Below are 20,915 nucleotides of genomic sequence, written 5' to 3' on the forward strand. Positions count from 1 at the left end.
GCATGGCTGTCAATGCAATAACTGAACCACCGATTTAATCAAAACAATAATAACTTTATTTTGTCAATGATATAGCTTATTTACGCAAATGAAGGCTTATTAAAGTCATCTGTTTCTGTACAAATGGATATAAATGAATATAGATTCATATACTGTAAAGGTAATACATTTAATATAGTAATAGAGTGAAATATAATGAGATGTTTTGCCCATACAAAATACACAGATATAGAGTTACAGTAGAAATGCTAGTATGAAGATTAGCCAACATTCATGCATGGGCAGCGCTATCCTTTATCTCACGGAACATACTGCACTGGATAAGGCATACACTTCAGTTTGGGTTGTTGTTGCTTCTTTTTTTTAACTGGAGCTGTAGATACAAAAAAAAGCAAACTTACTGTACAGGTACATCTTCTCTTTGTATCGTACAAGGTCAAGTGCAAAACAGTTTTTTTTCCCCAACATAAAAGAAAAGAAAAAAATAATAATTATGCTAAATAAAGTGTGTGTGTGCGTGTGTGTGTGTGTGTGTGTGTGTGGGGGGGGGGGGGGATATTAGCATATGAATAAACTATGAAAGGAGTGAAAACAAAGAGAGAACAAGGGGCGAAGGAATTAAAAAAATGATTAAAGTGAGAGTGCATCAATTACATTAATGGTATACTCATTAAAACATAAGAAACACAACAATTCAGGTAACTAGGTTTAAATTAAAATCAAATAAATTACTTAAATTGAATTAAGGACTAAGGAAATACACAAACAATCAAAGTAACAAGATAATACATTAATGGGCAAATAAATAAATAAATAAATAAGCAAAGTGCATCATAGTGGATAAAAAAAACTCCACAGACCACAGATTTTTGTTTTGTTTGGCCTTCTCCGTGGAAACGTTATTTCTCTCCACTGCTCCAAATCAATAAGTGCAGGATTACAACAAAAACAAACCAAATAAATCATCCTCCAACCGACCATGTATCTGTTTTTTCCACCCCCGAGCGGGCACATAATACAGTACACAGCCTACTGTAATCTCCTCTTGTTCTTCAGGAGTCGTCCTCGGTCTTGATGATGTGGAACAGGGTGACGTTGAACAGCACCTGGTGGCCGTTGTTCCAGCCGTACAGGGCGCGGTCCCGGGCGTTGTAGTCCAGCATGGACATGTGGAAGTACTGGTTGTGGAAGGGGATGTCCGTGTACTCGTACGAGGACGTCTTGGTGGAGTAGGCGTAGTACACCTTGGCGCCCGTCAGGTGGGAGTTGGTGATGTAGAGCGTGCCGCAGATCATGAACGACTCGCCGGCGTTCCTCTTGGAGTACTCGGTGTTCCAGGTCTCCAGGATCTGCAGCGTGTCCGGGTTGAGCCGGCTGACCACGATGTTGCCCGCGTTCTGGTTGGTGGCGTACACGGCCCACAGGCCCAGCTCGTCCGCCATCAGGTCGATGTCGGAGAAGCCGCCCCAGGTGTACGGGTAGACGTTGTGGAAGCCGGCGGACTCCAGCGCCCGCTGGGTGACCACGCGGCCCGTCTCGAAGCTGTAGCGCACCACGATGTTGCTCTGCATCTTGTTGTAGTACAGCGAGCCGTTGTACACCACGTGGTTGGTGCCGGCCCACTTGAACGGCAGGTTGTAGGTCCTGGACTCCGCGCCCGCCACAAAGTCTGCAATGGACTTGAACTCTTTGACGATCCGGTTGTTGGTGTAGCTGTCCATGTACCAGACCTGGACGTGCGGCAAAGTGCAAATGTAATACGTTGCATGTTAGAAAAGGGCATGACTGCATTTCTGTGACTTATTTTGAAGTGTATTTCTGTATCTTATTTTGTAGTGTGTTCTTGTGTTTATGGTATTTTCTTCTGTAGTTATGTTTGAGTGTTTCCTGTCTGACCTTATTGTTGTTGCCTGTCATGTCTCATACACCCTGTGATTATGCTTCACCTTGTTCACCTGTGTCCTTAGCCCCAGCCCTATCCTGTGTTTGGTTGGTGAGTTGCACTTGTGTGTAGTTATTTCCCTGTGTAGCCTATGTTTGTTTCACTGAGTGTTTGTCAGATGCTCTGTTTTCTTTACCTGTTCAAGTGCCTGTTCTGATAACTGTTATTTGTGAGTACAAGAAGTAAAGCTCTGCAGCCATTTCATGTTTTTGTGCCCGTCTTCCTGCGTTGGGGCAAACTTTGAAATCCCCTGACAGCAAATACCATGGCAATAAAGCTAGTTCAAAATATTGTGTGTGGGAAATTAATGCAAGTGGAAATTACGGCCTATATTAACCCTTTGTAAGCCACGGGGAGCCCCTTAATGTTAAAACCGTAGTATATCGCACATCCCAGCAAGGAGTCTCAGCCACGCCGTACTTTCCCGGACTTTGTCATTAAAACCGGAATAAATGATTTTGATCCGAAAATCGGCGATCGTCTAACCTTCCCTAGTCACCACTCGTGCATTGATAGCTCATGCACGGTCTGACATGAAGCAGAGGTGACGTCAGCTCCTTTCCTTCTCCAAGGCTACTCCCAGCCATCCGTTTGCTGTCTGTACACTAGTGCTCCTACTGCAGCCATGCTTGGGGCTATGCTAGCGAAAATTTTCAGTTCTGTTCTTGAGTCACACATGGATTATTTGCGGGGACATTTACGTGAACGGATTGCGCACGCGAAACGCACAGGGAGATCGATGATCGGCCAAAACCCCCATTCTATCCCAACGGAGATCGAGAAAATCACGGTGAGCTAATGACCTGGGGGAAAAAAAAAAAGAAAAAACAACGGCGCTGTCCAAGAAGGAGGGGCGGCGGGCTCATGTTTATAAACATAATATTATGTCTCAGATCACAATACAATAATAGAAATTTCACGGCTAATCTACCAACCACCATTCTATTTCGGACGGCAAAGTGTTAATGGTGCATGGTACTAAATGAAAGGCAATGGAGTTACAAAAATCAGAACTGGCCATCCCCTGGGGTTCATGAAGATGCAAAGAAGATGCCATGGCAAACCAGCAATCTGTTTGAGCTATGCTTTTTGGGAGCTATATTTTGGATAGACAGACAGATTGACACAGCCATCATTGGCGCCTTGTCACTAGCAGAAAACATAAAATTGCCTAGATGGGGCCCACCTAAGGCCTAGGTAGAACCCACTTAAAGCCCAAATGGGCAAAACCAGGTGGGACCCATGTTGATCCAGCTGACATTGCCCACTTGGGACCCATATAGTTAAGCTAACCGTGAAACCGTATGGGACCCACGTGGGCATGCTGGCTGAGTGCCAACTAGTGTGGTGACATGACTGGTGCAGGACATGCATACATACAAGCCAGTTCTAGGCAGTAAAATGTTAATAAAAGTGACAACTAAGTAAAGGTATTATGGAGTACAAGAGACATTAATTTATAATTTGTCTAGACCCGCCTCTGAAGACAGGAGGTCAGCAGTTGTACACACATTCATTATTGAACAGAAAAGAGCCTAGCAAACAAATTGTAATGAGTATCTCAACTGACCCTATTGTTTTTGGCAGAGGCTTGTGGATCAGTCATCCAGGCTCCAAAGCGGGTCCCTGAAGTCTTCACTGTCACCGGCCCAGTGATCTTCATTAACTTGCCACAGGCTAGAAACACATCACACACTCGGGTCACATACAGTACACACTACACACAGTGCAGCAACCCGTTTGAATGCTCAGGGGCGTCGCACCAAATTCGGGGCCCTGGGTACAAGGATTCACTGTGGGGGCCCTGTGCTTTAACTATTGAAAAATAGCAGATGTACAAGCTCACAGCGCGGCACCGAGTGCCGCGCTGCGAGCTTGTAGATCTGCTATTTTTGAAAAATCATGAAAATCTTTGAATATTTCAAATCCTTCTGAGTGTTTTTTTTTAAAATCTATGTTTCTATGTCAGTGGACTCAAACCTTTTCATGTGAAGGACCCCCAAAATGATATGTATTTGGCCACGGAACCCCATCTCAAAATATTGAGTTCCAGACTTCCAGGGACCCCCCAGAAGCAAAATTTGAGTTACAAATGTCCGCTTAAAAAATACATATAATTATTCAAAGATTTGCACACATTTTCACGACTTTTCAAAAATAGCAGATCTACAAGCTCGCAGCGCGGCACTCGGTGCCGCGCTGTGAGCTTGTATATCTGCTATTTCTCAATAGCTAAAGTATAAAATAATTAAGGCCCCTTCACCACCTTGGGCCCTAGTAACTCAGTCCCACTTTCCTACCCCTAGTGACGCCCCTGTGAATGCTCCAAGAACAGACAACATTATGGCACTGTCACGTTCAGAGTGACTGGCAGACCAAATCCAATCCGGCTGGCCTATCCAGATTTGAAGCCTAGGGCTTTGTTCACACTGCAACCAAATCTGATTTGTTCCTCGAATATAATCTTTAGGACGGTCGCTGTTATTTGCAAATAATCAGATTACATTTGTGTCACAATGCGGTGCATTTTATAGCTTCCAGGATGGCTATTGTCATCGACTTGACACCGCCAGCCCCCGACATGAAAGAATGAGCCCACTGACACACAAGGAGCGTAAAGCCAATAACAATGACACCGTTTGCGTTTCGGTGCCAGGGGCCCATTTTCTCATAATACAAAAATCTGATTTGGGTGTGTGTGAACATGGCCAAAGTGCTGTTAACTCGATGCGTGCCAAGGCCACAAGAGGGCGCCAAAGTGCCAGAGATAGTCCCATAGACCACTGCTGTAACATACAGGGACCCACGCAGCAGTGGGTTTTCATTTCACGTTGACCAGTGGAATGAAAATGACCCGGATGAAGAGCGCTACAAGATGGCTATTGGCTATCACTCATTTTAGAAGCCCGAAAAAAACTTTTTCGCTTCCATAAGAACACAGTTCAGAGTGGGCTTCAAAGATGTGAGAGTGTATTGGATTAGGCGGCGCGATGCGGCGGCGTTACCCGATTACGGGCCGGTGGAAAGAGATCGCGGTCGGCGGCCTGGATGAAAATTTAGAGCCAGGCTTCGGTGAGGCCTCCGATTATTTAATTCATTTTATTAAAAAAAACTAAACTAGTTCGGTATCGGCACCCCGGATACGTTGCGCCGCCACCAGCATAGATTGAGTTTTTTTGGGGGGCTCTAAACTTTATTCTAAACCATTTTCAATGGAATAAATCGTCGGAACACGTAGAATGGCTCGTTGGAAAGCGTAGGACGAGCCAGGACCACCCACGTCTCTACAAGCAGCTCAGGGTAAGTAAAATAGCAAAAAAAATATTGGATTGGATTGAAAAAAAATAAAGAAATTGTCCGGTTTTGGCACTAATAGGGATGGGCTCACAACCCATAGGTGGAAAAGATGCTTCAAACTGCTGGATGGTTTGTGTTGAACATCTGGTCAGAATCAATATCAAAGTCAGCGTTATTTCTGCGATTACAGACATGCTGCCGAAGGAAAAGAAGAAAACAACTTGAGAAACTGACTCTTGACTATACAACTAATGCCTGCTCACCATCTGTCAGGATGGGGTGAAAATATATAGAATCTTATGGTTCATATTATTTGAAAACGTTGAGGTGCACTTGATTAATCTTTGTGACGCTTCCACAAGCATTTTATGTGGACAAAATCACATTTAAGATAAATCGCATCAAGCTTTCCTCATAAAGTATTCATGAAGTTCTTCCACAGCTGTTTTTAGCCAGGTTCTAAAATGAGGCCAGCCTTACGAATAATGAATACTAAACAATTCAGCTCAATTCCCAAGCCAGATATCGATTCAATCCTTGTTTACATTTTAGGCATTAAGCTGATGCTTTTCATTCACAGTGACTTACAACCGATCATATTCACAATGTGACTGATTTGCTCCTCCATCATACTCAGGATGGCGGACTGGGGAATACCATGTTTGCTGAAGCACCCAAAATAGCCGATTTACAAGCTCAGAACGCAAGCATGACGCCATAATACTATTTTCAGTATGCGACACCGACGAGCAACTAAAAATCACCTTTTTAGGAGAAGGGCATACAGTGGGACAAATACAACTACACCACCCGACATTCGATGTGTCAAACACTCACTTCTATCATCTACAGCAGTGTTTCTCAAATGGAGTTACGTGTACCCCTATGGGTACCCGGGGGTACTGCAGGGGGTACAGGATAAAATGGGAATATGTATTTTACAGTTATGGGTAGTGACAAAACATTGACAGTCTTTGTGTGAACCTTCTCATGTGTAAATTGTTAGACTAAATTACATCAATACCTTGACTAGTACAACTGTTATTGAATAGAAAGCAATGTTTATTTGCCATTATGCTGTTTTATTTTGAACATATTGGCATTGGAACTGGACTTTTGATGTACATTTTATAAGCAAAATGCTGTAGTTAGGGGAAAGGGGTACTGCAACCAAAACAGTTTGAGAACCAGTGATCTACAGTACACTATCATTTACAGCTACTCTATAATGAGAACCAGTGATCTACAGTACACTATCATTTACAGCTACTCTATAATGAGAACCAGTGATCTACAGTACACTATCATTTACAGCTACTCTATAATGAGAACCAGTGATCTACAGTACACTATCATTTACAGCTACTCTATAATGAGAACCAGTGATCTACAGTACACTATCATTTACAGCTACTCTATAATGAGAACCAGTGATCTACAGTACACTATCATTTACAGCTACTCTATAATGAGAACCAGTGATCTACAGTACACTATCATTTACAGCTACTCTATAATGAGAACCAGTGATCTACAGTACACTATCATTTACAGCTACTCTATAATGAGAACCAGTGATCTACAGTACACTATCATTTACAGCTACTCTATAATGAGAACCAGTGATCTACAGTACACTATCATTTACAGCTACTCTATAATGAGAACCAGTGATCTACAGTACACTATCATTTACAGCTACTCTATAATGAGAACCAGTGATCTACAGTACACTATCATTTACAGCTACTCTATAATGAGAACCAGTGATCTACAGTACACTATCATTTACAGCTACTCTATAATGAGAACCAGTGATCTACAGTACACTATCATTTACAGCTACTCTATAATGAGAACCAGTGATCTACAGTACACTATCATTTACAGCTACTCTATAATGAGAACCAGTGATCTACAGTACACTATCATTTACAGCTACTATATAATGAGAACCAGTGATCTACAGTACACTATCATTTACAGCTACTCTATAATGAGAACCAGTGATCTACAGTACACTATCATTTACAGCTACTCTATAATGAGAACCAGTGATCTACAGTACACTATCATTTACAGCTACTCTATAATGAGAACCAGTGATCTACAGTACACTATCATTTACAGCTACTCTATAATGAGAACCAGTGATCTACAGTACACTATCATTTACAGCTACTCTATAATGAGAACCAGTGATCTACAGTACACTATCATTTACAGCTACTCTATAATGAGAACCAGTGATCTACAGTACACTATCATTTACAGCTACTCTATAATGAGAATTTCACCTTAGGGATGATAGAGTATATCATTTATCTTGTTTGTTTTATTCATTCATTTCAGCTCATGTCTTCTCAACTCATCTCATCCCTACTGTACTTACTGAGTTTGCTCATGCAGTTGCGAAGCCGGTTCTCCAAGTTGAAGACCCTCTGTTGGAGTTCCTCATAGTCGTACGCTCCCATCTCCTCCTGGATGCCCAGCAGGATGGCAGACAGGTTCCTGATCTCCTCCTTGAACTGTTCAATGAGCTTGGCATCCGTCTTGTACTGCTCTAGCACTGGGATGAGAGGCTGCAATGCCTCCATCTTTCCTTGCAGCTCCTGGGGGTGGACCAAGAGGAACAGAGATTCTCACTTTCTTTCCCCTTAGTGAAGAAAAACAGAAATGGAAGTAGCCCGCCCACTCTCCTTTAAAACAAGACAGTCTAAAAGCCCAACTAGCAGCCCGTAGGGTCCATGCTACACTTTACATCCAACTGGACATTTTCTGAAAGGTGCTGTTAGAGGAAAAGCTGTCGAATCTCCCAAATCAGTAAGGTTCATCCTAAATATCTTGTGTGAGGAGTTGATATTTTGGTCCGTGGGTCTTGCTAGAGGATAGGTCATGCATGGGTTACTCAAATAGTTATGCTTCATCCTCAAGGGAGCTTGAATACGTTCAGCTAGTTTCATGGCACTCTGCCATTGGAGATAATACATGTGTAAATAAATAGTGGAAGGTTTTGGCCTAAGGGTATAGCACAGAGGAAAGGCATGGGGTCACCAAAATCAGTAGGGTTCATCATTGCTGAGCACTTTAATAATATTCATGGGAATTTGCCCATTCGAATCTGGGTTTGCGCAAAATGGAGATTTTGACCTAAGGTGTGATCAAAATCAGGAGAGGCCATCATTGTCTGGGGTCTGTGAAGACAGGCTACACAGCAAAAACACCATGCCTATGCCTGCCCAGCTAGTAGTTTTTGAGATGTGTATGTTGTTTAGGACTAAAGGTTTTGGCAGAAGACGGACGGGCAAACATTCCGTCTGTCGGACCGACCAACAGAGCGACCACTGAGAGAAACCCCACCGCTAGCAAATCTAAAAATAGCGGCGAATAGAGTAGGAGTTGGCATTACAACCCTGAGGTTGGAGAAGCAGCTTAGCAACTGGAAGGTGACTAGTTTGGATGTCCATAGAAGTAAATGAGTGACAATCGTCCCTCCCGCAGCAGCTAACAAAAGCAACCGTTTCGATCCAACCTCTCTTCTTCAGACCTTAACAATAACTCTAGACGCAGGCACATCAGCCTGTCATGGTCAGGTCACCACACCTTAGGTCTGTTCGGAAGAGCCTTGCAGAAATGTTACCAGCTAATAAACTTTGTAAACGGGAATACACTGGTGTGCGGATTATTTTGATAACTCAACCTAGTAGGTCTGGGATGTGCGTGTTGTCTTTCTTTTTCTGAGCAAGGCAGTGAACCACAAACCTCTCCAATGCCAACATGCTACAAGTCTGTGGAAGAACTGGGTAGCATCCAAATGTGTGAGTGTGTGCAATGCATGTGTGTGTCTGTGCTCGTGCGTGCGTGCTTGTCTGTTTGCGTGCGTGCGTGTGCTTGTTTGCATGCGTGAATGCATGCGTACGTGTGCCTGCAACTACTCCCCCAGGCTGTGGCTGTAGTAGTAGATAAGAAGGAAAGTGAACTAATAACGTAAAAGTATTCATCTACGGGTAATGAAATAAGTCAGCTTCAACTACATATCTCAGGTTTCTGAGAGACTGTGGTACCGTTGCCACTGCAAACCTGCATTGATCTAATTTCACAAGTACCATCAGACAGGAGAGCTTATCACACACTTCAGTCCCGTTTCTAATTCGTCAGTGCTTTTATCCCACAGCCCTTTATGTAAACTTAAACAAGTCTTTTGCACAACTGATTTTCAGCTAAGGGACAGCTGCATTGGTGAAGCAGACGTTAGCAGTATGAAAAGGAAGAAACCCGCACACCATCTTCAGTTGTTCAGTAAAGACAACTTTTTATGATTATAAAGGCAACATTTCAGTCAAAGACCTTCCTGAGGCGTCAGATGCCCAAGAAAGGTCCTTGACCGAAAAGTTGCCTTTTTAATAATAAAAATGTGTTTATTGAGTGAGTGAAGACAGTGTGCAGGTTCTTCAATTCCAAACCTTTTTAAAAGCTATGACCTTTAAATGTGACATAATTTGTTGTACATCAAATGGCATAATTTTCCATTTTACAAGCTCGCAACGCTTTGCAACGCAACGTATTGTGAGCTTGTAGAAGCGCTTGGACCAATCTTCCAGCTCCAGGTCACTCAGGTCTGAATTTAAGTTGTATTTATGCCAGGGCTCCACCGCGAGCGTTGCGTTGCTCTGCATCGTGACGGCTTCATTGATGCCCGACCCGGCCCGCTCTACCGCAGGCGCAGTGGCTGTGAGTTATCATTCTACTTCCAACACAACATGAAAATCACTTTCAAACAGGAATACAACTATTTGTGACCGACCTGAATGTTCATGTTGTCACACAAACAGCAGAGAGCAACAATGCACAACTGACCACTTTGTTTTGTCATGATTATAGCCTGTTGTGTTTTTATACATCATTTTCTCAAAGAAGACCACTGTAATTACACAAAAAAATACGCTAGTATTTTTGGGACATCTAGTCACCCTTGTGAATGACGTGATGGATAGCCAACAGCAGAAAAGCACGTATATACATTTAAATATGCAATGCAATTACATTTAATCATAATTTACATGACGATTTTAGCAGATCTAGAAAGTACACATGGCCTCGCGGTGCGAGGCGTTGTGTGCTTGTAAATCGGCTATTTTCACTAGTTTAAATAATTTTAAAAATGATAAATACAAAACGAACAGTTTTGCGCATATAAATCACATACAGATGTGCCGTTTCAACGCTTCCGTATTTACTGCTCTTTTCCTGAAAATGTCCTGAAAATGCATTTTTTCCAAAGGTTTCTTTCCCTGTTTTGCCTTTGTAATGTTTATGGAGAATGGAGCGTAATTTCACAGAAACTTGCAAATGGCAAAGAAACCACTCCATTCCCACTGACAAGCAGAATCCACCTTTGTAGGTGGATTTTAACTTCAAAGTCAGAGAAGGTCATAAAAATAGTAAAAATAGCTGATCTACAAGCTCAATGTTCTTCAAATCCCCTGAAAATCTACTGTCTTGCCAATGGCACATCTGTGCAGTACCTGAAAGTTCTTGTTGACGACCGTCTTCCTATCCGACTCGATCTGCCTGAACTTGGACCTCAGCCCTTTGATTTGGTTCTCCATCCTCATGATGTACTGGAAGTCCCTCTGCGTCCGCAGATTCAGCACCTCGATCGACTGCGACATGTTCTGCACCTTTTGAGAAGGAACGGGAATGAAAACAGTGTGGCATTGATTTTTTTCCAGCCCGCCACCGTGATTAAAAGGCCCCTTTGTGTTTGGCCTTCCAGCGGTTAGCCTCCATAGGCTCCTATACTTCCAAAAGAACTAATCAACTCTCTTTGACCTCCATTGCCACGTCTCAGTTGCTCATTTGTAAATTGAATTGAGGTGAACTGGGTGTCAAGCAGTAATGACTATGTGAGGGTCAGAGTTATAATAGTGATCATTTTGTATCATTCATTAGCTTTTTTTCCCCCCATTTGTTCTTATTTTTGTTCAGTTCTGTTTGTTAGTTTCCAGAGGGGTGTTGCTTGTTTCAGTTTAGTTTTTTTTTAATTAGTTTCAGTATTAGTTAACTACATGACATTCACTTGTCTTATACAGACTCTCCAAGTTTCACTATCTCTATTTATTAACGATCATTTATATATACACGTACAGTACAGCTTGAGTGAAATTCCCATCAAATCCTATATAGAGCCTTAAATGCCCAGTTCACCTATAGGACAACCATATCTTATTTCATTGTTGTTTGGGACAAGATCAACACAACCCTGAGTAATTTTTTGTGTTCAATCTGTGTTTTGAGATATTTTAGTATTTCAGCATGAATGATGATGCATTTTGCATCATGATGCAGCATGATGCATCATATGATAACAAAAGCTCTCTTCATTTATAACAAAAGCTCTCTTCATTTATGGATTCAAAAGGCAGTGTGGTACAGTTCAGCCTTGTGTACTCTTGCTTTCTTTCTGTCTTTCTTTTTTCTTTCTCTGTCTGTCTATGTACAGTATAATATGAAATACATAGTTAGTACAATATCTACAGTATATGCTTTCTACTATATGCTGGTGAGAACTCCTTACTGTGCAATATTTCTGTGTTTTTAGTGTCTAAAAGCGTCTAGTCGGGGAACGATGTAATAGGGAATGAATGCCCCGCCCTTTAATGCAAACCATTTGTTTGCCTGTGTCCATTTATGCCCATATATGGAGATATCTGTCTGTCTGCGTCCATTTTATGCCCATATATGGAGATCTCTGTATCTGTCTGTCTGTGCCCCTTTTATGCCCGTATATGGAGATCTCTGTATCTGTCTTTGCCTCTGACTGTGTTGCAGACACAGTTCCGGTTCTGGAAAACTCTGATGTCAGCTCCGTATACAGAGATTCCAAACTTGCCCCGGTTCCTGAAAACCGCATATCGGGTCGGTCGAGGCCGGGCACTGCACTCCCCGCTGCGGTGGGGAACGCGCGTGCTGAATTTGAAGCCGGTGGGACGAAAGGTTCTCGAGATACACGGATTACATACATACATACATACATACAGTAAATACTCACAGAGATTCCCCAAATTTATTGTAAGATACACACATAGATTATACGTACACATATCCACCAGCAAAGTGGCACGTGCACATTATGTTGTGCAAGCTTTTTCAGGGGCCTGGCTCTGTCTGAGGGATGCTGAAATGGGCCTCACACAAGCCCTGGGGCAGCTTAGTACATTAGTGTGAAAGGCCTAAGTGAATGACAGAAAACAGCCCTTGGCATGCAACATGGTAGTAACTGTATTGGCCTATACAGGGCAAGGTTTTCTCAATCGCCATTTAAATATGGGACAGCAGCTCCAGTGAGTAGCCTACTCTAGACTAGAGTTATTTATAATATTACAATGCATGGCCGCTGAAAAGAAAAGGAGAGCAAAACACTTTTGATTCCTATTTGAATTTGTATTTTGAAATTGAGGGTCTAGCCATGCACTGTAATCAGTTTATTTCAATGCAATTTTTGTACAAGACTTCACCTAGACTTGTTAAGTATTATAACATTGTTTTTTTTTATGACTATAATCATTGGTACTGTAGCTAAGGTTGTCCAATTTAATCTAATCTTGTGTCATGTCAGGGTGAATGGGGTTGCAGAGTAGACGTGCGTATAATATACATAATGTATGTCTACATGTACCTAATGCACTGCTGGTTGTCCTGTGATCACTTCACCACCCTGGGGAGGTTATGGCAGTGTACTTCAAATGGTGAATAGATGATTCATCATCGGCTGCAGCCACTGTGAAACCCATTCAAAGCTCATAATGTAGCTGCATTTTACAAACGCTATTTATGAAGGTCTGAAAAGAAGACTGTTCTTATCTTAAAGCTGCAATCCATAACGTTCAAGTCCTATCCGGGATTCAGACCGCAGCTACCTCGCGCAAGTGCCAAAATGCTTACTGTTTGCAAAAAGCATGTTGTTTCCATTTGAATTTCATGCAACAGTGTAGGGTTATTATTACAGTGCTGCGTTAACGCTCGCTAGCGAGCCTGGCTCTTTAGCCGTCTGGTAACATACTGTATGCTTCATTGTATGTGTCGCACACTGAATATAGCCAATGTGTACAGGTATGCGCACAATGTTGGTGGCAGTGGTGTACAGGAAATAGGCACCATTCCTCTGTGTTGCAGACCTAATGCTGCGTACTAGTCGACAGCACATTACCTGCCTGGTTTTGGAGGTCCTCCCAGTCAGTGGAGCCTATAGCTGCTGACTGGAGCGCACTTCCAGGTAGGATGGATGACTGTAGGCTACACCAGTGGTTCTCAACATTTTCAGACCCCCACATATTTTAACTGGGGACGCACCCCAGTATAACACTGTTCTATTGTGAAAGCTATTTATTATTATTATTATTATTTTCACAATTTCTGCCTCTAATATTTGACAATTTGGCCAATGTTTAATTTGCCATTTTAGAGGTATTAAAAAGCCCTTAAATTGTCACTTTAGAAATGTGCCTATATCGTCTATACACTTACTGTAGACATTATGTTGGTTTGTTTACTGTTGAGTGAGAAAACAAGGTTGCACATTAGGTTAATCATCTGGGGACCCCCCCCCCCCCCTAAGCCTGGCTCTTTAGCCGACTGGTAACGTACGTGCCTTCGGATCCAGGGGTCCTGGGTTGGCCTCCTGGCCGCCGCTATAATAGCTTTTGTCTACCCGACCTTAATATCTCAATCTTTCAAGAGAAGAGTAGAGAGACCAACTACAACTACCACAGTTGAGTTAGTTATATTGCATTAATATACCACCCATCTGAACCCTTGAACATCTCGAAAGCATTTGCACGAGCATCTTTATTTTAATAATCAATCGATCGTGGATCAAATCAATGGCCCACAAGTGGCCTCCGGTCCACAGGGTGAGAATCACTGATCTACGATAGGCCTAGATGAGTTAAATTGGTGTTTATGGATTGCAGTTTTAACTTGTAAGATGTTTTAAGACGGATTATAACCTAGAGCTTGACAATATAGCTGTGAATGCTCTGCTGAATGGGTTTGAGTCCAACACAAAGAACTATTCATCTGATGTGATCCATGTAAAGTGAGCAGAGTTAAAGGAATTGCGCTGGCAAGGTCCATAACCCCATTTTCTGGAGGATTAAAACCAACAGTGAGGCATGAATAAAGATAGGAATCTGTGCGATTCGAGTTTATGCGGGTGTCCATGAACTATTTCTTTCTATGAATACATTCATCTAAGGGTCTATGTTTTTTTTTTCCTTTGCCTTACTTGCGTTCAGTAAAGCGAGGCGTATACTTAGTTGCACATAAGTGTGTTGCATTGTGACGCGTGAGCTTGTAGATTGGCTATTCTTGGCTAGCAACAAAGTCTATTAGTTTTTTGTTTGGTATATATATTTTATTGTTATATACAGTAGACCTTCAGTCTATCTGCACACACGCGCATACACACACACGCGCACAAGTGCACGCACGCACACACGCGCACACACCTTCTCCAGGAGCTGCCGTAGCTGTCTGCCCTTGGCGTCTCTGGAGCAGAGGTTCTGTTCAGGCGCCACCACCGTGCAGACACAGCGACCATCTGCATCCTGAGCCGAGCTGTACACCTGCCACCCTTCCTTTGGTCTGATGGTCTGTACACGCACGCACGCACGCACGCACGCACGCACGCACGCACGCACGCACGCACGCACGCACGCACGCACACACACACACACACACACACACACACACACACACACACACACACACACACACACACACACTCAGGTTGAACTTAATTCACTGTTGATAATATCACCACGATAAAATCCTGGCACACAGCTGTTAATGTTTCTCTTTTCTTCTCAAGGGACTCCCCCCTCAACACACACACGCACGCACGCACGCACGCACGCACGCACGCACGCACACACACACACACACACACACACACACACACACACACACACACACACACACACACACACACACACACACACACACACAAAAGCACACACACACAAAAGCACACACACCCAAAAGCACAGACACCAACGAATTTCACTGAGTAGTAAAAAAAAAGGTCTGAGCATGGGAAGAACAAAGTGCTTTTGCTGTAAGATATTCCTCAGCTCAGAGCATAATGGTCTCCCGTGGCTTTACCCTAACAATAACTACTGTTTTGGCCTTGGTAATTAATTTGAATGCTGGGGTTCCTCTTCGTACAGCCCCTCCCTCCCTCCCTCCCTCCCTCCCTCCCTCCCTCCCTCCCGGCGTTGCCTTGCGGTGCCGCACCGAAGAGTCTAGTGAGCAGGGTTCCACTGTGAGCAACAAAACTAATCTGATTTGTGTGAGCTTCTGTCCCCATTTTTCATTAGATTCAATATGCTCTCTCCACAGTGTAAAGCATGAAGACCATTCCATTATGCCTCATAAAACAAAGCAACCCATCATCACAGTGGCATCTAGAGTGTACTTGTTCTAGTGCTTTTGTTCCATACTATGCATGGGAGTTTTCATATTCTTTGTTAATATAAAAGTTTAAAAGAAAAGTATTGCCACCAGAAAACAAATTAAATAGATGAATATCTTTATTTTTATGGAAATGTCTCTCATAGCACCAGCCTTTGCCAAGTCATGCCAGTTAGGATTTACAGTCAGAGTAGAACATAAATGCCAGCCACCAGTCAATGCAGCTAAATCTTAACTGTGTAACTTAGCATAATCTACCCGAGATTGTCAGATAACAACAGTAGCTATTGTTTGCCAGTTTTTGTTATCTCTCTCCTAAATAAATCTATTAGCCATGTAGTAAACAGTGTGAATGCGGATTTAGAAAATTCCACCAGCCAGTGAAACCCGCATGGATAGAAAAGTCATCTTACGGCGAGAGAGAGTGAAGGCTGATATCCTTTCCCTATTCCATTCATCGCTGTGCTGTCTGCTGCTAAAGAGATGAAAGATCAGGTCCCATCTGAGGAAACCCAGATGTCACACCAGGAAGTAAGCTCAGCTCTTGACTCCCAGCCTCTCACCTAGGCAACCGAGGCGAGTCTTCTTTTTCATATCGCAGATAGCATCACAATACAGCACTTAAGAAAAGGAGGGGGGGAATCCAATCTTAAGCATAGCCATGGTCATGGAATGTGTCTCCGCATTCTGTCTCGAACCTGATTTACTGTATGCTTCATCGTATAGTGTGTCGCGCACCGAAAATAGCCGATCTACACGCTCACAATGTGTCGCGGATGAGACGCGTTGTGAGCTTGCCTTGTAGATCTTCTATTTTAGGGGCGTCAGAACAAAATAGATTTTCTTTTTTTTGCGGATGACAGGTCATGATTTATTTAGCTTTTTTATTTTTGCTTCTTTTTTGCTGAATCAGCACTTTAGCTTTTTTGAGGTGAGAAGTTTTTTTTTTGTTTTTCAGTAAACTTTTTTTTTTCAGTTAACCTTTGTTTCAATTTTAGTAGGCCTATTTTTCTTACGTTCTTATTATTTGTTATAGTTTCTTTATGCTAAAGCTCTGAATGCACACAAACAAACCAAACTGTTAAAACAGTGTAACTGAAATAGTGAAATGACGCATACATACATATCCTGACAGTATTTGAATGTGAGAGAGCTCGGTAGCAGGGCACAGGAAGTTCATTGTGAGGCATTTTCATACGGAGTCCCTCAGCACCACTACAGTGCAAATGATAGCTGTTTGTCATGGCATCGAAGCAATCACACGCACACACGCATGCACGCACATGCACACACGCATGCACGCACACGCACGCACGTACATACGCAAGCATACACAGTACACACACACGCACGCACGTGCACACACACACACACACACACACACACACACACACACGCACACGCACATGCAGACACAAACTGGTGTAAAGTAAGTACATTTACTCAAGTTACTTGAGTCAATTAGGCCTACTGTAATGTTTTATTATACATTTGCAACATTAATTCTGCATAATGAGTAGGTTACTTTCTACTTTAAGTAGGCCTACATTTTGATACCAATAGGCCTACTTTTGTGCTTTTACCCAAGTCAATTTTGAATTCCTGACTTTTAGCCTAGTATAGGGTAGGAAGCGACCATTCTATATTGCAGACACACGCACTCGCGCATGCACGCACGCACGCACGCACGCACGCACGCACGCACGCACGCACGCACGCACGCACGCACGCACGCACACACGCACGCACACACACACACACACACACACACACACACACACACACACACACACACACACACACACACACACACACACACATACACACACACACACACACACTGCTCTTTTATTCATATTGCTTGTGCTTTGAAAAAAGTCCCTAAAAAAGAAGCAGCCAGCTTTCCTCATTTGACTGAATGAAAAAGCTCTCTCCCCTCTGTGTCTCTGGAGTGGCACACACTCACACATCCTGTCCTCTCTCTCTCTGCTCAATTCACCAGTTTCATCACATTCAGAGACTCATCTGTCACTCAACCCAACCCGCTCAGATACACACACTAAAAAAGGACTCCAATGCAATGCCTGAGATTATGTCCCGTCGTATGACGGCGTCTCGCAGCGAAAATAGCTCACGCAAGCATTGTGTGAGGCGTGAGCTTTCTTTTCTGTTCCTTTCTTCTCTCTCTCTCTCTCTCTCTCTCTCTCTCTCTCTCTCTCTCTCTCTCTCTCTCTCTCTCTCACTCTCTGTCTCTCTCATACCGTTGTCCGACGAAGCATCAGGCTTCAGTGGAAAGAGTTTCTGCAAGTTGATTTTGTGCAGACACAGGTTCTTTCTGTTGTTTCAGACAGCCAGTGGTAGAAAAAAGAAAAGTACTCAAATGTTTTACTTTAAGTAATGTCTATCAATACTGCAATGTAGAAATACTCTGTTACAAGTAAAAGACTGGAATTCAAAATGTACTTGAGTAGAAGAAGTACATACGTAGGTATTGGTATCAAAGTGCACTTAATGTATCCTACCAACAGTACAAGTACAAAATGTTTGAAATATAGCAGATCTACAAGCCCACAAATTGTAGATCGGCTATTTTCAAATAGGCTAGCCTAGATATAAAACAGGGCCAAAGTGATTAATGTGCGTTTTGAGTTTTTAAAATGTTGTAGTTGAGTAAAAGTAGGCTACAGTATTTGGATCAGAGAAGTAGTGGAGTAGAAGTAAAAGTATTGGAAATTGGAAATACTCAGGTGAAGTACAAATACCTCAAAAGTGTACTTAAAGGGATATTCCACTTTCAAAAAAACTTTTGGTCACTTTATCATCTAATCAGGCTTTTATGAACACCCTGAACAGTTTTTAATTTACTTCATTCAATATTTACTGTAGATATTTGATGTAAATGTTATCTGCCCCCCCAGGCTCAGGGCCTCTACACATACACACCCATTGTAACTTCAAACTCCATTTTAACCATAATAGATTCATTAAAAACACCCATTATTTGGTGACTCATACTACCCTCCTAATACGTGAGCAGGCCGTGTTTTCTCAATAACTCTTTTCATTTATTTTTAATAATTCTTTGGGAAAATTTGAAAAATGTAATACAAAACAAAATTATTAAAAAAATAAAAGAAACATATTATCGAAAAAGAAAAAACACGGCCTGCTCACGTATCAGGAGGGTAGTTTGAGTCACCAGAAAAAATAATGGAAGTTTTCAATGAATCTATCTATCATGGTTAAAATGGAGTTTGAAGTTACAATGGGCGTATATGTGGAGAGGCACTGAGCCTGGGGAGAAAGACCCATGCAAGGCAGAGTTTTTTTAAAAGTGGAATATCCCTTTAAGTACAGTACTTAAGTAAATGTACTAAGTTACTTTACACCACTGCAGACAGCAATTTAGAGTTTAGACTCAAAGGTGGTATAGGCTCCAGGGCTCCTAATATTAGGCAACTATCATCCTTTGCATGACATCCTGTGGCTGTGAATAAGCAGAAAACTATTTCATTCCGCAAAGCACTTTCAATTATAGCAAGGCAAAACCCCTCAGTTAGGGCACTCACTGCATCTCAATGAAGACACTGGCAAATTAAGGGATGCTGCTTAGCTGGCTCACACACGAGTAGCCCAAATTGGACAGTTGTTTTGATCCAAATTGCTTGGTTATCTCCGCCTATTATTGCCATAATCATCCCAAATTCCAATTTAGTTTGGTTTGCTGGTATAAAACTCTCACAAAACAAAGTAACACATTTTAGGTATAGACTACCGAGCAGAACAGATATAGTATTCATATATGCCTGATATGTAGTCTAGGATATATTTATAGGCCCTTATAGTCACTTATTGACTGTAGGCTATACTGGATGGAGAGATAGCTGCATGTTTTCAGTAGGGCTGTCACAATTATTACATAATCGTCAAATCGTGATTATTTGACATAATCGCGGTTATTTTTCATAATCGTCATAATCGTTTCCATGTTGAAAAACTTTCATATATTTAAAAAAAAGAGTCAAAAATAGTGGAAATAGCAGATCTACAAGCTCACAAAGCGTCGCATCGCGACGCGTTGTGAGCTTGTAGATCGGCTATTTCCACTATCAATGTTCTTTTTTTAAGTATAAAGTTGTCAAATAGTGTCAGTAATTTCTCTGTATATTTAGGTTATGTGTCATATCTGCCATGTGCAACTTCAAAGCCTAAAAAGCCAAACTGAAATGTAATTGTCATTGACAAAAAACAATTAAATCGTTAATCGCAATTATTTGAGGGACAAATAAACGTCATGTCAAATGTCATAATCGTGACAGCCCTAGTTTTCAGTTTCCATAGCATTATTATGGGAAACCACTTCCATACCACCAAATAGACTCATTCAGCATTCAACACTCATTCAACATTTAAAAGTGAATTAGGCTATTAGATCCTTGGTTGTCATCCAAGATCAATATCTGGTTGATGTCGGCAGATGAGAGGTGGGTGGGTGGTATTCCCACACCCAATTCCAAATATTACAATGTGATTATTTTCTCAATATTAATTGAATTGTGTTGTGGAGTAGCCACTAAACTATGTGAATTTGACAAATATGTCCAATAAAACAATTCATAAAATAATAACAATAAAATAAAATTAGACTTTTAAACTGACTTTTCAGGTAATTAGACATAACTAATTAGACACAATAAGCTAGACAAATCTCAAATTATTGACTTTAACGCGTTCCCGTCGTTGCATAGAATATCACAGAGATATTTAAACTATCTCACCCTATAGCTTCGCTTGTCACTGCCAGCATCTCCCTCCTCAAGCACCTGTGCATGCAATGCAATGGAGGGTTTTTTTTAGGACGAGAAAGACGGTCAAAAAGCCAGCAGAAACTCACCGCTGACGGACAGTATCCGAACAGGAGGAGAAACGTCAGCGGGTTCAGCACCACGGACAGCGCCGCATTCTGTCTTTCTTTTTCTCCTTTTCTTCCTCAACTAAAACTTGCTTCCCCCACCTTTTTTTCACGCCCAAATATTTGACACAAGTTGCCGTGTCTCCTCCGCTAAACGTCGGTGAGATGTGTGACACACAAGCAGCGAGGGTAGATCCACGCTCATCGTTGGAGGCTACATGTGGGCAGCGGGGGGAACGCAGGCAACGCAAAGCCAAGGAGAGAAAAGTTTGTGGGCAGCAGTCAGCTCAG

At 42.2% G+C, this 20,915-nt stretch overlaps 1 protein-coding gene across 1 annotated transcript; it reads right to left on the reverse strand.

Moving 5' to 3' along the window:
* Positions 1-1,052: 1,052 nt before the first annotated feature.
* Positions 1,053-20,663, reverse strand: LOC308285798 (noelin-3; the record flags this gene model as incomplete). Its single annotated transcript, XM_080726678.1, has 6 exons — positions 20,607-20,663; positions 14,749-14,892; positions 10,765-10,920; positions 7,632-7,851; positions 3,513-3,619; positions 1,053-1,730 (listed from the first exon to the last, which is right to left on the reverse strand). Exons 3-6 carry the CDS (start codon positions 10,909-10,911, stop codon positions 1,053-1,055), a joined length of 1,152 nt encoding a protein of 383 aa, XP_080582804.1. The 5' UTR covers positions 10,912-10,920; positions 14,749-14,892; positions 20,607-20,663.
* Positions 20,664-20,915: the final 252 nt, after the last annotated feature.

Source organism: Nannobrachium achirus (genome assembly GCF_963921795.1).
Source record: "Nannobrachium achirus genome assembly, chromosome: 5".
Lineage (NCBI taxonomy): Eukaryota > Metazoa > Chordata > Actinopteri > Myctophiformes > Myctophidae > Nannobrachium > Nannobrachium achirus.